Here is a 15,019-nt window from a genome sequence, read left to right as displayed (position 1 = left end):
GTGTTGCTAGAATAGTCGGCAGATTCATAAGGACACAAGGAAGAGACTGAGCCAAGCCCTGTGACTAGGGTTGGCCAGGGAGGGAAAACACTGGCAGTTGGTTCAGTGTATCCCTCTCTCAGCGGGGAACAGAGGAGGCAGAAAACATTACCTGTGTCATCTCCTGGGAGATTTCTCTGTGGCTTTCCATCCCTTTGGTTTCCCTTTTACTATGGAAACATATATTTCCAAGGGTGAATTTGCACTGGAAGACTATCAATGGCTCTGTTGTGCTTCAAGAGACAAAGAAAAGAAAGAGCACATGAAAAAGCAGTTACCAGCTTCTGCTAGGATACACCTTGATAAGAAGAGGGTCTAATGGGAATGTAACTTGGAAATCCATTCAGAGTTCACAATAGGCATTGTATCACACGAAGCTCACTGATGCCAGTAGGCCAGCTCACATCTCATTACTACAAAAAGAAACCCAATCTCAGATGGCTACTGAAATAGTATATGATGGTTTCTTTTTTCTTTCTTTTCTTTTTATTTTATTTTTTCATAGAGACAAGGTCTCGCTATGTTGCCCAGGCTGGTTTCAAACAGCTGGGCTCAAGCAACCCTAATGCCTCAGCTTCCCAAAGTGCTGGGATTACAGACGTTAGCCTGGCTGTGTATGATAGTTTTTAAAACCTAATCTTACATCAAAACTTATCTGCATATGTGTTTTTTATAATTTTTGGATATATTCCTTCTCTTTCCACTGGCACTGAGTTTGCATTTATCTGAAGCTTTCAGGATTTTTGATTTTGCAAATTCTGGGTCTAGGCAGATACTGTTTAAAATAAAAAGGCAAATAAATACAGGTAGGAGTTTGGGAGTGAGTCCTGTCAGAAATCACTAGATTTTAAAGCTATCAGGGTTGAAAGTCTGCAAAAATGTATGGTTCTTCTTCTCTGGAGGTTGGCCCATTAATCATCATCAAGAGGATGTGATCTATTTGTCTTTGGGAACAATTCTTTTGCACGAGTTAGGGCAACCTACAATCTCAGTTGAGTATATGTGTTATTTTTAAGTCATCCGTTTTACAAAAAATAGTTTGTAAACTAAAAGTCCTGATTTAGCGGCTCAAGGCGATCTACCGTTTCAGGGGATATAGCATATAACCTTATTTCCTTCTACTAAAAGCCAGAAATCAGTAAGAAAATGTTATTCCAGTTACTCAAGGAGTGCTAGATAATAGTACTTTCAGTTTATAACAATAGTACATTTAGCTTTTGCTCTGCCTTGAAATATGGTAGGTTCTGAGTCACAAAATATTAGCTGCTTAAAAGAAACCTTTCCAAGGCAAGCGGTTGGGTTGAGTGACATTCGTTCCTCACAGAGGCAAAGTGGATGAGAAAAAGAGTATGAAGCCTGAGTGACACGGAGGAAGAGGTAGAAGGCATGCGGTGAAGGATGGAGGAGGAAAACAGAGCTGGGCAAGCAGAGGGAGAGAGGGGAGGACAGAGGGAAGGGAAAGAGATAGAAAAGGAAGGGAAGAAGAAAGGAAATGTGGAGGGGGATGGAAAGGAGAGACTAAAATCAGGAGACACAAAAAACCATTTATCTTCATGGAAAGTAGCTCATTGCATAATTTTTTAGTGGAGGGTCTTTAAGTGCCATAATCATTTAAAATATCTGATAAGAATAGGTTAAGTTAGAGTTTTGTGATTTAGGAGGAAAGGTAGTCCTAATCAAAGCTACCATTTACTGTGTGCTTACGGTGTGTCAGGAAGGGGCAGTGTCCTTACATGTCTCATCTCACTGGGGAGGCAGGACGGGACAGTGAAGGCTGAGAGAATGGACTGAATTTGAAGCCCAGCTCCATCACTTACTACCTGTGATTTTCAGAATGTGTGTGTGTGTGTTTTACATGTTCTGAAACTCTAAACCCAAGTGTCCCCATCTCAAAAATATAAACTAGGGGGAAAAAAACAGCCTGGGAGGGTTGCTGTGAGGATTTTATGAGCCAGTATTAAAGTGTAGCATATAGTCTGTGCTCAGCAAATGGCAGTTACTAATTTCACCATTATTAATAATTCTCACAGCAGCTCTATGTGCTATGGTGTAATGTAATACTTACATTACAGATAAAGTAACAGTAGCTCAAAGAAGATAAGTGGCTTGTACAAGATCACAGAATTAGTAAGTGACAGAATCCTTGGACCCTGGTCTGTCCAATTCCAAACTCTGGTTCCTTTCTTTTTTTTTTTTTTTTTTCTGTCTTTTGGAAAATAGGAGTGGTGTCTGCATTAACATTGCTACTGGGAGCTGTGTATCTTCCCATTGGGGGGCGTGTTATTACTCTTGTTCCCATTCCAATTCTCTCTCTCCAAGTGAGAGAGTCAGGGGAAGCCTACAGCCTGTGAGCATCAAACCAAAATCACTCTCACTTTGTAGGCATGGGTATAGCATTTAGAGCCCTTCCATTGCCTGAAGAAAGCCCGGATGATCACAGCCCTCATTCTGAAAACCTTTCCCTCAAATGGCCCACCTCTCAAACCATCATCAGTTAACACAAACTGATAGCTTTCTGCCTCTTAACGTACTGACCAAATTGTGAAGTAAATCCAGACTTGCTATTCAACTAATGATAAAAATGAAATTATTTTTACAGCCATGCACTTACTTTATTTCCAGAGAGAACTTGACATTGGTGGGTGTGTGTTTATTAACAGGAATATTGTAATTATAATTTCCAGATCTAATTATGGAAAAAAAATAAAACCACAAATCAAAATATGTAGGAAAGTCTTCAAAGGGCTTTTTGCTACTCATTATATACTATAAAAACAGTGAAACATTATATAGTAAATAATAAATATAGAAAATTGAGTTCAACCTAGTATCATTTTTTGTTGTTGTTTTTAGGATATACCTGTCAAATTTCAGAGTGATCTCTTTCAGGTCTTAATATAAAATGTACCATAAAAAGTTACAGTTTTTTAGAACACACAGAAACAAAAATGATGGAAAGTCTAATCCCAGACCAGGAAATGCCTTTTTCACACAGGAAATGACTTTAGTCCCCTTTAAAGAGACACAGATTTCTGAAGACAAATGAAGCAAAGGCTCAAACTAACAATGCCCCTAGAAATAATAAATGCATTTTTTTCTACCCTAAATCACTCCCTTTTGAGCAACACTGGGAGGAAATATCAGGTACTTTTAGAATCTGAATCTGCTAAAATTGTTCTAATTCTAATTACCATTTAGTAATGGAGAAGATTGCAAGACAAGTGCTTATACATAGATCCCCCCACACCTTTCAGAGAGATACTTGGATAGAAGGGAAATTCCTTTGATTCGTATTGTAATGAAAAACTCCAGCAAAAAGACATATGGTCTCTAAAACAAGTTCTCCTTATGACCTGACCATCCCTTGAATTATATGGAAAAACAACTTAAAATCAGATTGAGGGGAAAAAGAGTCAGTCATTTTATTTTTAAGTAATGCTAAACTAAGTTGCTAAAAGGTAAAAAGCAAAAGTAAAGGAAATGGAAAGATCTTGCATTTTGCATTGGATAGGTATATTACAACAAAACGAAACATTATACACCTTGAATATAAACAATTTTTGCTTGTTAATTATACATCAATACAGCTGAAAATAACAAGAGTGCAACTTGCACACCAAATTGAGAACAGTATTATTTCAGTGAATCAACGTATTTTTTAAAATAGAAAGATCTGCATTGGGATCAGGAGCAGTTTGTTTGACTGGGGGAAGCTCAGATAAACAGAATTCATTTCCTAAGATGTCCCTCCCATTATCTGCATGCTTCACAGCAACCCAACTCAGTTTTGAAAGTATCCCCATCTTATAGCTGAGAAATGGGTATTTGGGGAGAATACACACCTTGTCGAAGTTCTAGGACTTGAACTTGAATCATCTGACTCCTCACTATGTCATCTTACCACATTAATTAATGTCTGTATTTGCCACTTACAGGTGATCTTAGGCAAACTTTTTCAAGTTTAACTGAAATTTAACTACAAAACGGGGATAAATTATACCAACCTCATAGGGATTTTGTGAGAATTCAATGAGAACATGAACACAGAGGTCGTAAATAAATCATAAAGCACCATACATGTTACTTTTATAACTCACAGCCATCAACTTAAAGCCCAAGTTATATCAGGTTGGAAAAGAAATGAGGCTGAAAACCCACAGGATTTGTGACACTAGTTCAAATTATAGGCCTTGCCTTTAATCTAGCAGGTGTCTAAGAAACAGTGTCAAATTAAGAAAAATAACTCCCCCATTCCGTGTGTGTGTGTGTGTGTGTGTCCAGGTTGCACTCTGTCATCCAGGCTGGAGTAGTGGTGCAAACACACAGCTCGCTGCAGCATTGACCTCCTGGGCTCAAGAGATCCTCCCACCTTAGCTTCCCAATTAGCTGGGACCACAGGTGTGTACCATCATGCCCAGCTAATTTTTTTTTTTTTTTTTTGGTAGAGATAGGATCTCATCATGTTGCCCAGGCTGGTCTTGACCTTGAACTCCTGGGCTCAAGCAGTCCTCCTGCCTCAGTCTCCCAAAGTGCTGAAATTATAGGTGTGAACCACCACGCCCAGCCCTCTCCAATCTTAATCCCTACAACTGGCACACTGTACTCTTTGAAGCAACTTGCACCGTCTGCTTCTAGATGTATCATTACCTTGATACAGGTAATAAGGCATACTTGTAATCCATAAGGAGACGGATGTTGCTGATAACTTTTGCTATATCTGATTTTTCCCTCCTATCTGAAAAGCTAAGTTATATTTTTTCAGCAATTAAAATAATGATATCCCTTGTTATTAAAATATACAAAGTCAGCTCACTTGTAACTTGGAGCTATCAGCAACAATGTATTTCTTGTCTATAAAATTAACTGGCAGCTCTGTGCCCTTAATATGTGCCCTCAGAGAGTCAGGAACAGAACTGCTCCCTAGGCTTTCTGCTTTGGACTTATCCATTAAACCAGAAGACTGGAATAACTGGGGCTGTGGCTTATTGACATTTGCTAATACCAACTGTTTTATGTTTCTTTCTCCCACCATGTAATAAAGATGTTTTCACTTAAGGAGCAATGTAAGCACACATTGATTTTATCATGTAGCTTTAGCTTCCACTGCAGTCTTAAAAACCCAGAGCCATGGGTAAATTCCAGAAACAACCAGGGCATGCTGGGGAGGCTTACCCACCCGCACTGGAGGCTTTGACTGCAATACTGATGATCTATTATTTGCTGGATTTCCATAATCTGAATAGAACTGATCGTTGTATCAATCCCTGAATTGAGAAGAAATAGACAAAAGAAAATAAACTCTTCTGAAAGGGAAAAGAATATTGTATTCCAGCCACAGTCCTCAAATTACACAATGGGAAGTAAGAGTTTCCCAGGTAAAGAGATTCCGTTTGTATTCGAATGGAAAAAAAAAAAAAAAAAAAAAAAGGAGGAAAAGGAAGGGGAGAAGGCCTTTTTGGGGGTTATAGTACATTTTAGAAAAACTAATAAAAACTCGGGCTCCAATAAACATCCCCTATAACATTCAAAAGAATTTCTGGGTCATGGAAGTCCTGCTAAATCAAAATTTATTGAAAATGGAGGATGCAACATGAAATGCAATCTGTTTCAGAACACAAAAAACAAACTAAAAATATAGTCAGAATAGAAGAAGAGGGCAGGAAGTTTGAATAAATTATGAACATCCATGGAGATCAACCACAACTTGTCTGACAGTGAGTGACCAATTCTAACGCCTCATTAGTGGTTAGGGTGGCATCAGTTATAACACCCAGTCCCATGGATATACGTGGCAGGCAGGCTGCAGCCTTTGTCCCTGCTCCTCACTCCAGCAATGCGTTTACAACTTGTTAGTCGGCCTGGCCCCACAAAGCCAAAGAATACTGTCACTTAAATGTCACTTACAGTCACTCCTCCAGTCAGGGCCGCTAAGAGCATTTCTTGCCAAGAACGATTTGCTTTTGTCTTCTGAAAAGAAAACAAGTCTGTCAATCTTGAAGACTTGTTCAGGAGAAGAGAAGAAACCCCATGTGTGATCTAGTTCATCTCTGTGAGTTGAGTGCTCCCCACCCTTTCTGTCTCCCATCCTTCAACCCATCTAATCTCTATCCTATTTCTTATAGATCTAGTTTATTCTCCCCCTTCTGCAAGAAGTCACCTGTTATGGACTAAATTAGGTCCCCCTTCCCAGCTACCAAATTCAAATGTATATGGTGAAGCCTTATCCCCCCAGTACCTCAGAATGTGACTGTTTTTTGATAGGGTCTTTAAAGCAGTGATTAAGTTAAAATAGGCTGTCAAGGTGGGCTCTAATACAATCTGACCTGTGTCCGTGTAAGAGCAGAAGATTAGGAACCGGGCACGGTGGCTCACGCCTGTAATCCCAGCATTCTGGGAGGCCAAGGAGGGCAGATCACTTGAGGTCAGGAGTTCGAGACCAGCCTAACCAACACGGAGAAACCCCGTCTCTACTAAAAAATATAAAATTAGCCAGGCATTGTGACACACGCCTCTAATCCCAGCTACTTGGGAGGCTGAGGCAGGAGAATCACTTGAACCTGGGAGGTGGAGGTTTCGGTGAGCCAAGATCATGCCATTGCACTCCAGCCTGGACAATAAGAGTAAAACTCTGTCTCAAAAAAAAAAAAAAAAAAAAAAAAAAAAAAAAAAAAGCAGAAGATTAGGACACACAGGGAGACCCTAGGGCTATGTGTGCACAGAGGAAAGACCATGTGAAGACACAGCAAGTTGATAGTCATCTGCAGACCAAGGAGAGAAGTCTCAGAAGAAATCAGACCTGCTGACACCTTGGTCTTGGACTTCCAGCCACCAGAACTGTGAGAAAATAAATATCTGTTGTTTAAGTCACCCAGTCAGTGGTATTCTGTTATGACAGCAAAGTGGACTAAGAAACCATCCCTAACTAGGTCTGCAGCTCACAGATTCTGCCTTTCCAATGCCATAGCATTCATTACTGAACCATCAATGCAATCATCAACCAGTGATATATCTGTCACCATACTGAAGGGCATATTACCTCTGTATTATTACTTAACTTTTCAAGTATTTTTGCCCTTTCCTGACAATTCCAGAATAGGGAACGTCTACTAACGTTCTTTGAATCCTCTGTAACCCCTGGCATAATGTCTTGCTCAATCTATGGAAACCATCTTTCTTTGATTAATGACAAGCTAATGATAGTTTTATTTCCTATCTAGCTTATGAATGAACATTGTTAATTGAAATTATTATCTTTAGATTATCTGGATTCTTTTATATCCATCTTAATATTGCTATCTCAGGATTACACATACTAATGTAAAAAAAGAAATAAATAACCAAGGAATCTCTGTTTGAACACCTCCAGTGACAAGGGACTCCCTGCCCATTCTTCTGCTGGGCAATGCTAAATACCAGTTTTCCCTTTTATTGAGCTAGCATCTGCCCTCCTGTTGATCTTCTTTTGATGCTGATATTACTTCTTGAGTGAGTATAACAGGCCCTAAAGTCAACTTCTCTGCTCAACTGAAGCCTGGCTCATATGAAGTTGCAAAGGAGTAGAGACATACTCATTAGTCATATTTATTTTTCTGAGTGAAAGCAAAGGCTAGAAAGATATAACATTTGGAAACTAGCAAGGAGAAAGAACTATTCCTGGAGATCCCAGTAGAAAGCATGGAGATGGGAGATGGACTGTTTCATGGAATAATCCCCTTTAAAGTTGAGTCCAGGTAGCACCAGGGCCTAGTATCAAATGTATATTAGTCCCTATCGGTTTTTCAACCCTGCCTACTTCTGTGACCTCTCTGCTGCTTAATATAGCCTGTTAAAATAGAGAATAGGTTCAAGGGCAGTCAAGAGAGTGGGTAAAAATGGAGAAAAATAGGAGCAAGACTATCCCTACAGTAAAATAATGAAACATTAACCTTCTTCATACAAATAGAGTTTGTGGTCTCTAAAGATAAGCAAAACTTATAAAAAAAATTGAGCATGCCTTCCCAATTGCTTAATACCTTGAATATGAAATGTTAGAGGAAATTCTGTGGGACATATATTTTTGCATTGAAGGATAGCAATATAATTACACCTACTATTTATCAACGCCTACTCTTCACTGAGCATTGTTCTGAATGCCTTACAAAAGTCCAAGAGGGAGGTTATCCCTGCTTGACAGATAAGCTAAGTGAGGCACTAAGGACTCAGCTTGTAGACAGGAATGAGGAGTTTCCCATTCAAACCATCTGATTCCAGAGGCCACAATTTTGCTATTCCAGGAATATGTGAAATGTTATCCATGTAAGAAAAAAATTGAGCTTAAAGTCTAAGGCAGAGGCATTTCTTCTGGCTTCCCTAGGCCACATTGGAAGAAGAATAATTGTCTTGGGCCACACATAAAATACACTAACACTAATGATAGCTGAAAGGCTTTAAAAAAATTACAAAAAAAAAATCTCATAATGTTTTAAGAAAGTTTACAAATTTATGTTGAGCCGCATTCAAAGCCATCCTCGGCTGCACGTGGCCCATGGGCTGCAGGTTGGACAAGCTTGGTCTAAAGTAAGGCCTGAGATGCAGCCAGCTGAAAGGAGGAATCAGGCTGCTGGTGTGGGGCCAGAGCAGGCTTGTAGGGAGGAAGCCCAGGGAGTGGCTAGGCTCCTGTCATCTCCCAAAAGGCATTTTAAATGCAATTTTGAAAAGGTAACCATTCAGATGAATGTTAAGGCTATTTTTTTAATGTATCTTTTTAAAGTAGATAGTGAAAACAATCATTTAGTGGGTTGCTAAGTATACCTAACAAAATAACTTTCTGAAGTTTTGGCAGTCTTTTTTTTTTAATTTGCAGATTTAGATCTATGTTCAAGTTTCAATATCCAATTTCAAGATAGAAAGCAAAAGACAATACTTGGGGACAATCACTCCTAAACATCCCTATCCTGGTTATAACTCCTCTCACTAGGTGGAAGGACTAGTTTACTTAACCATTCACCTAACTGTGGGCTCCTTGAAGACTACATCCTGTTCACTGTTGTATCCCAGATAGAGTAATGCTGGGCTCACAGTGGTGCTCAATGAATATGGGTGAAAGGATGGATGGAAGAGAGCCAGGGAAAGAGGAAGGAAAAGAAGAGGGAAGGCCAATTTAACCTCTGAAAAACTTTCCTCTTACACATTCACAGGGAAATTTCCCAAGGGAAGGGTGCAGAGGGATGCTGAGAATGAACATGGGAGGCTAGACTCTTTTACTCTGTTAGCAAAAGGAAGCAAGACAGAACTGGAAGGCAGGGTGAGTGTCTGAGCCCAACATGGTGCTTTCCATTAAGAAGAAATGGGTCCTGATACATGAGGAGTTTCTAGAAAATTGAATATTTATTTTCCTTTACATGTGAACATATACACTGCCAAAAAGATCTCCAGATTTCTTGGATTCTAGCTATTCCAGTAATAATTTCCAAATACGTTTCTACTATTAGTTTTGCTTAAGACGGCTTCACAGAAGGTTATAAATTTACAAGGCGAATGAGGCATAAAGAGAAGTAGAAACCAGGACTTTTCTATCCTGTGTGTTTTCTTCTCCTACCTTTTGTCCTGCTTGCCTGCTGAATTTGCAGTAAAATAGCTCATTATAAATTCTGGCAATAGAACTACAGATTTGCCTTATTCCACAGAACTGTGTTTTCAGGTCCTGGAGACATAAAACCCTATGAATACAATTGAGTACCTGGTGGGGTAACGTTTTTTTTTTAAAAAAAAAAAAAAAAAAAAAAAAAAAAACAGCAATAAATAGGTGGGAATAAGGAAAGATAATCTTGCAGATCAGAATTATAAAAATGATTTTTCAAATGCAAGAAATAAAATTTAAATCTCCCGTAAAACACCTTCCATTTGACACTTCTCTGAAACAAGATTATTTGACACTGAAAGGCTGGTTATAGGAAAACCATAAATCTTCCAGTAGTCATACAGGAAGTTATAAAGGCATACTGTCAGTACCTTCTAGGGTTGATCTCATTTTAGAAATGCCTTCCAGTGATATTCATTATAAGCTTCATATAGTACATCCCCTGAGGTTTTCATTATAAAGTTGGAGATATATTTCACAATTGGGTGGATGAGCTCTCCCAATAAACTAAATTAGAAACTTCTGGAGAGTAAAGATTTAGGATGGTGCCCAACAAAAGCATACTCCTGTCATGGTAGAAGGTGTATATTGCACTACTTGTAAGACTGTATTGGCGGCTGAGTCCAGTACAGCATCTTGGATACCTTTCTCTTCCCTTCGTTAAACCAGACTCATGTGCTATGAAGAAGCCAATGAGCCCCACTAGTCAATGGCCGAGTCCTTTAACACAGGGGACCATTTTCTTCTGGCCATTCACTTTTCTCAGAGTCGTGGTCTCCAAAACAAAATGAGCATGAATTTCAGATATTTTTTAAATCTTCACCAACTCTAATATATTCTACAGAATTCCATAGATGCTTTTCTCCACAGGCTCATTACTTTTTAATATCTAACTCTCTTGTCTACTTAAATCTTTACTGGTTCCATGGGTTAAAATCTAATTCATCACATTCAGATGGTCCCTTAAAGTAGAAGCTCAATATTCCAAAATACTCACTTTCCACTTCCTGATTAGTCTTACCCAAACTTTTTATTAAGTGAGGGGGAGTGGGAGAGATAACCTTTCTAAAAGACACTTTACACAGATAAGATCAACTTTAGCCCAAAAGAAGAATAATGACACGAGCTCAGCATGTCATAAAAATGCTGATTTTCCTGCTTATTTTATTATAGTCTTACTCCTCAGGAGGAGGCTCACAAATGTGTTTAGGGGTTTAGTAAACTGTTAGATATTACTCTGCATCCCACTGAGAGCTTTCCTAAGTTTTTTGTTGTTGTTGTTGTTACTCTTGAATTTCTTTTTTATTCCTTAATTTTTAATTGGTCTTTAATGCCTTAGAAACATCTGGCTGAAAAGAATAGTTTCCTAGACTTCTCCTCTTTTGTATTTAGAAGCCTGCTGTTATACAGTACCTTGAACAGAGGGAAAGAGTAAACCAGCAGCAGAAGAGAAGAGGCTTTGCTCACACTCCAAAATATCCCACATCAGGGACATTGCAATGGACAGAGGCAAACTTACCAGGAGGAGCCAGAAAGGGCCATAGAGTGGATACTTTCTGTACCTTCTAGAGTTGATCTCAGGTACATGCACATCCCATGTCCAAATCAATGGAGGCAGGATGGCAAATGGGAAGGAACCCAGGACAGGGAAGCGGGGGACCCAGATTTCAATTCCAGCTTTTCTAGAAACTCAACTGAGGAATCTTAAGCAAGGTCCAGTGCCTCCATTTCATTAGCTGCAAAATGGGTAATTTGATATAAATCAGTAGTTCTCCTGACATGGGGTCCTTGGAACCTTGGGTGATTGCATAAAGGGGTCTGTGGTGGTGTCTGTAGACTTGAAAAGCAGCATCTCTCCTGAAGATTTGTACTATTTTTCAAACGCCACTGTTGGAGTAATAAAAACAATTCAGTTAAAAGCTTAACTGAATTTATAGTTACGTTTGCCCTTCATGTATTTTCTCAATCACATCATTGTAAAAGTATGCTTATAGTGGATTCTCAGGGCCAAGAAGTCAGGTGCCACTTGCATAGCTGTTCTCTGAGATTCTGTGACTAAATCTCCAAAAGTTTTTGGGTTTTCTGAAGACAAAAGTGAATCAAACATTTGAATCCTTTCCATTTTTCTCCAGTTGACAAAAGCAAGAGGCAACAACTTTCCCAGTGTATCACAGAGCCTAGTAAGGCAGAACATAAATTTCATTTGTAGTCAAAGAAGCTGTTAGTTCTGTCTAGGTGGACACAGCCTGACACCATGGAGCAAATTTTCTTTCCTTAGGAGTCACTTCTTTCTTTAGGATTTACATAGCTATAGAAACAAGATGAGCAGACACTCATCTTGTTTCTAGGCTACTGTTTTTAGGGGAACATTTCTAAAAACAATAATAAATGAGTATACATTTGGAAGAATTGTATATAATCTTATGGACATGATTACACTTGTAGCCCTTGATCGAGTTTCTGTAATTTTTTTAACATGAAAATCTGTATTGTCACAGAGAGCAACAAGCCTCGATCTGGTTTAATAAGGGTTGTTCCTCCCAATACAGTGATGCATTGCTTAACTACATGATCCTGTGAAATATGTCATTAGGCAATTTCATTGTTGTAGAAACAAGATGAGTGTCTGCTCATCTCATTTCTAGGCTATTGTTTTTAGGGGAACATTTCTAAAAACAATAATAAATTAGTATACATTTGGAAGAATTATATATAATCTTATGGACATGATTACACTTGTAGCCCTTGATTGAGTTTCTATAATTTTTTTAACATGAAAATTCTGCATTGTCACAGAGAGCAAAAAGCCTTGATCTGGTTTAAAAAGGGCTGTTCCTCCCAATACAGTCATGCATTGCTTAACTACATGAATATGTGAGATACGTCATTAGGCAATTTCATTGTTGTACAAACATCACAAAGTGTACTTCACAAACCTAGACTGTACAGCCTACTACACACCTAGGCTATATTGCTTCTTGGTTGCAAACCTGTACAGCATTATACTGTAAATACTGTAGGCAACTGTAACACAATGGTAAGTCTTTGTGTATCTGAATATATCTAAATGTAGAAAGGATACAGTAAAAAATAAAGTATAAAAGACAAAAACTAGTCCACCTGTACAGGGAATTTACCATGAATGGAGCTTGCAGGGCTGGAAGTTGCTCTGAGTCAATCAGTGAGTGACTGGTGAGTGAATCTGAAGACCTGGGACACTACTGTAGATGTTATAAACACCATACATTTAGGCTATACTAAATTTATTTTTTAAATTTTCTTTCTTCAATAAATAATTAACCTTAGCTTACTGCAATTTTTTTGCTTTATAAACTTCTAAATTTTAAGAAACTTTTTGACTCTTGCAATAACACTTAGCTTAAAACACAAACACATTGTACAGTTGCACAAAGATATTTTCTTTCTTCATAATTTTATTTTATAAGCTTTTTCTATTAAATTTTTTTTTTTACTTTTAAACTTTTTCATTAGAAACTAAAGTACAAATACACACATTAGCCTGGCCTATACAGGGTCAGGATCATCAAGACGTCACCAGGCAATAAGAATTTTTCAGCTCAATTATTATCTTATGGGGCCACTAGTATATATATGGTCCATTGTTGACCGAAACATGTGGCACATGACTATATTCCCTCGATGTGAACAGCTGGTTACTTCAGGAATGAACTTGTTCAGCGGTCAAGAAACCCTTGAAAATGAAGAGTGGACCAGTCTGCGACCTCTTCCTATTCAGGATCTGTTATTAGTACATCTCTCATAGGTGAGATGTTCTCTTCCGAGGACCGCTTTCAGAAAAGAACTTCAAGTGTCTCCAGCACGGGCTCCCAAGGTAAGAAAAGTGTTTACCAGCCACAAGGTTCCATGTGCTTTCACAAGGGATAAAAGCCTTGGGGATTTCTGTGGTAGTTCTAGATTTTTTCATATTTAAAAATATTGAGAATAAGATGACTGAAATGAATTCCTTTATTTAAAATGAAGCTTTAGTTTTACTCTATAGTGATGCATCTGCTCCTAAGTTCAATCAAAAATATTTTTCATGAGAAAAGCTCAATGCTTCCTATTGCTGTAGTGAAAGAACTCTGTGTCTCAGCTTCCCCACTGGAAAAAAATTGGGATCATAATGGCACCTCTCTTGTAGGCTTGTGAAGATTAAATGATTTACTCATGTAAACTACTTATGACAGTACCTTGCATAGAGTAATACTTCATTACAACATGATAATCATGATGATGATGATGACAACTTGTAAGTTATTTAACCAAGACTAGGATATGAAATAATGTCAAAAGGGAAAGGAAATGACATTGCACCCCAACATTTCAATCACTGACCATATTCTACGTAGGTCATTAGCACCACTTATAAGTATTCTGGTTCATCTTCTCCGTACATGTTAGGTCTGTTCTTCCCCATCCGTTTTAAAATTAGACATGACCAATGTGATGTGACCTGCTTTGGCCAATAAAGTATAAGCAGAGGTAACATGTGTTATACCTAGGTGGAAGTTGTAAGAGCCAGTACATAATTTGCCTTGTTCTTTTACCACTACTATGGAGACTGTGGAAATAATTATTGTGATAGAATCTTCATCAGCTAGACTTTAAATGACATGATGACCAAGAACCCTCTTTTGATTCACATTTGATATATAGAGTGAGTCAGAATTAAATTTTTGCCATAAGAATCCACTGTTATTTGAGAGTTATTGTTATGACAGCATCCTAATCAATAAACCACAGTAATATGTATCCTTATTAGCATCATCATTAATATTACTCTTTATTAATATGTGTATATGGAATAAATTTCTAAAAACAGTAATAAATTAGTATACATTTGGAAGACTTGTATATAATCTTATGGATATGATTACACTTGCAGTCCTGACTAAGTTTCTATACTTTTTTTTACCATGAAAATTATGTTACTTGAAAAACATTGGTATGTGTGTATGTATGTGTGTGTCCCTAGGAGGAAGAGGAAAAAGTTATTCTGAAAGTGGAATGCCAACCTTGTGTTTTTCACTGCCTTAAATCTCACCCTGAACTCTAAATTAGAGTTTCCAAAGTCTCTTACATTTTGCCCTAGTTGGTTTGGGCAGAGAGCCCAGATACCACATCATTTTTAAAATTCTAAATGAGCCAAAAAAAATCCACCCACGTGCATGTAATTACTTCACTTGTGCTACTATTACTATCCTTGTTGGCAATGGACAAATGAGAACCTTTCACTTGGTGAGAATTATAAGTACTTGAATCAACCAAAATTTCATTCCTGGGCAAGGAACTCAATATTACAGATGATTGACAGTTTGTGTATTTGTGTTTTAAAGATTT

General features: G+C 38.1%; 1 protein-coding gene across 1 annotated transcript in view; it reads right to left on the bottom strand.

The window, feature by feature from the left end:
- The window catches only part of MYRFL (myelin regulatory factor like), a 116,222-nt gene that overhangs the window by 562 nt on the left and 100,641 nt on the right, over positions 1 to 15,019 (bottom strand). The window contains exons 20-23 of the mRNA XM_073021308.1: positions 5,944 to 6,006; positions 5,216 to 5,303; positions 2,651 to 2,725; positions 152 to 272 (exon numbers count right to left, since the gene is read on the bottom strand). Coding sequence (XP_072877409.1) covers positions 152 to 272; positions 2,651 to 2,725; positions 5,216 to 5,303; positions 5,944 to 6,006 — 347 coding nt within the window. The remainder of the gene's footprint in view (positions 1 to 151; positions 273 to 2,650; positions 2,726 to 5,215; positions 5,304 to 5,943; positions 6,007 to 15,019) is intronic.

The sequence above is a fragment of the Chlorocebus sabaeus genome, chromosome 11 (genome assembly GCF_047675955.1).
Source record: "Chlorocebus sabaeus isolate Y175 chromosome 11, mChlSab1.0.hap1, whole genome shotgun sequence".
Classification (NCBI taxonomy): Eukaryota; Metazoa; Chordata; class Mammalia; order Primates; family Cercopithecidae; genus Chlorocebus; species Chlorocebus sabaeus.
Note: the sequence above shows the minus strand (reverse complement) of the source record. Positions and strands in the feature narration are given on the sequence as shown.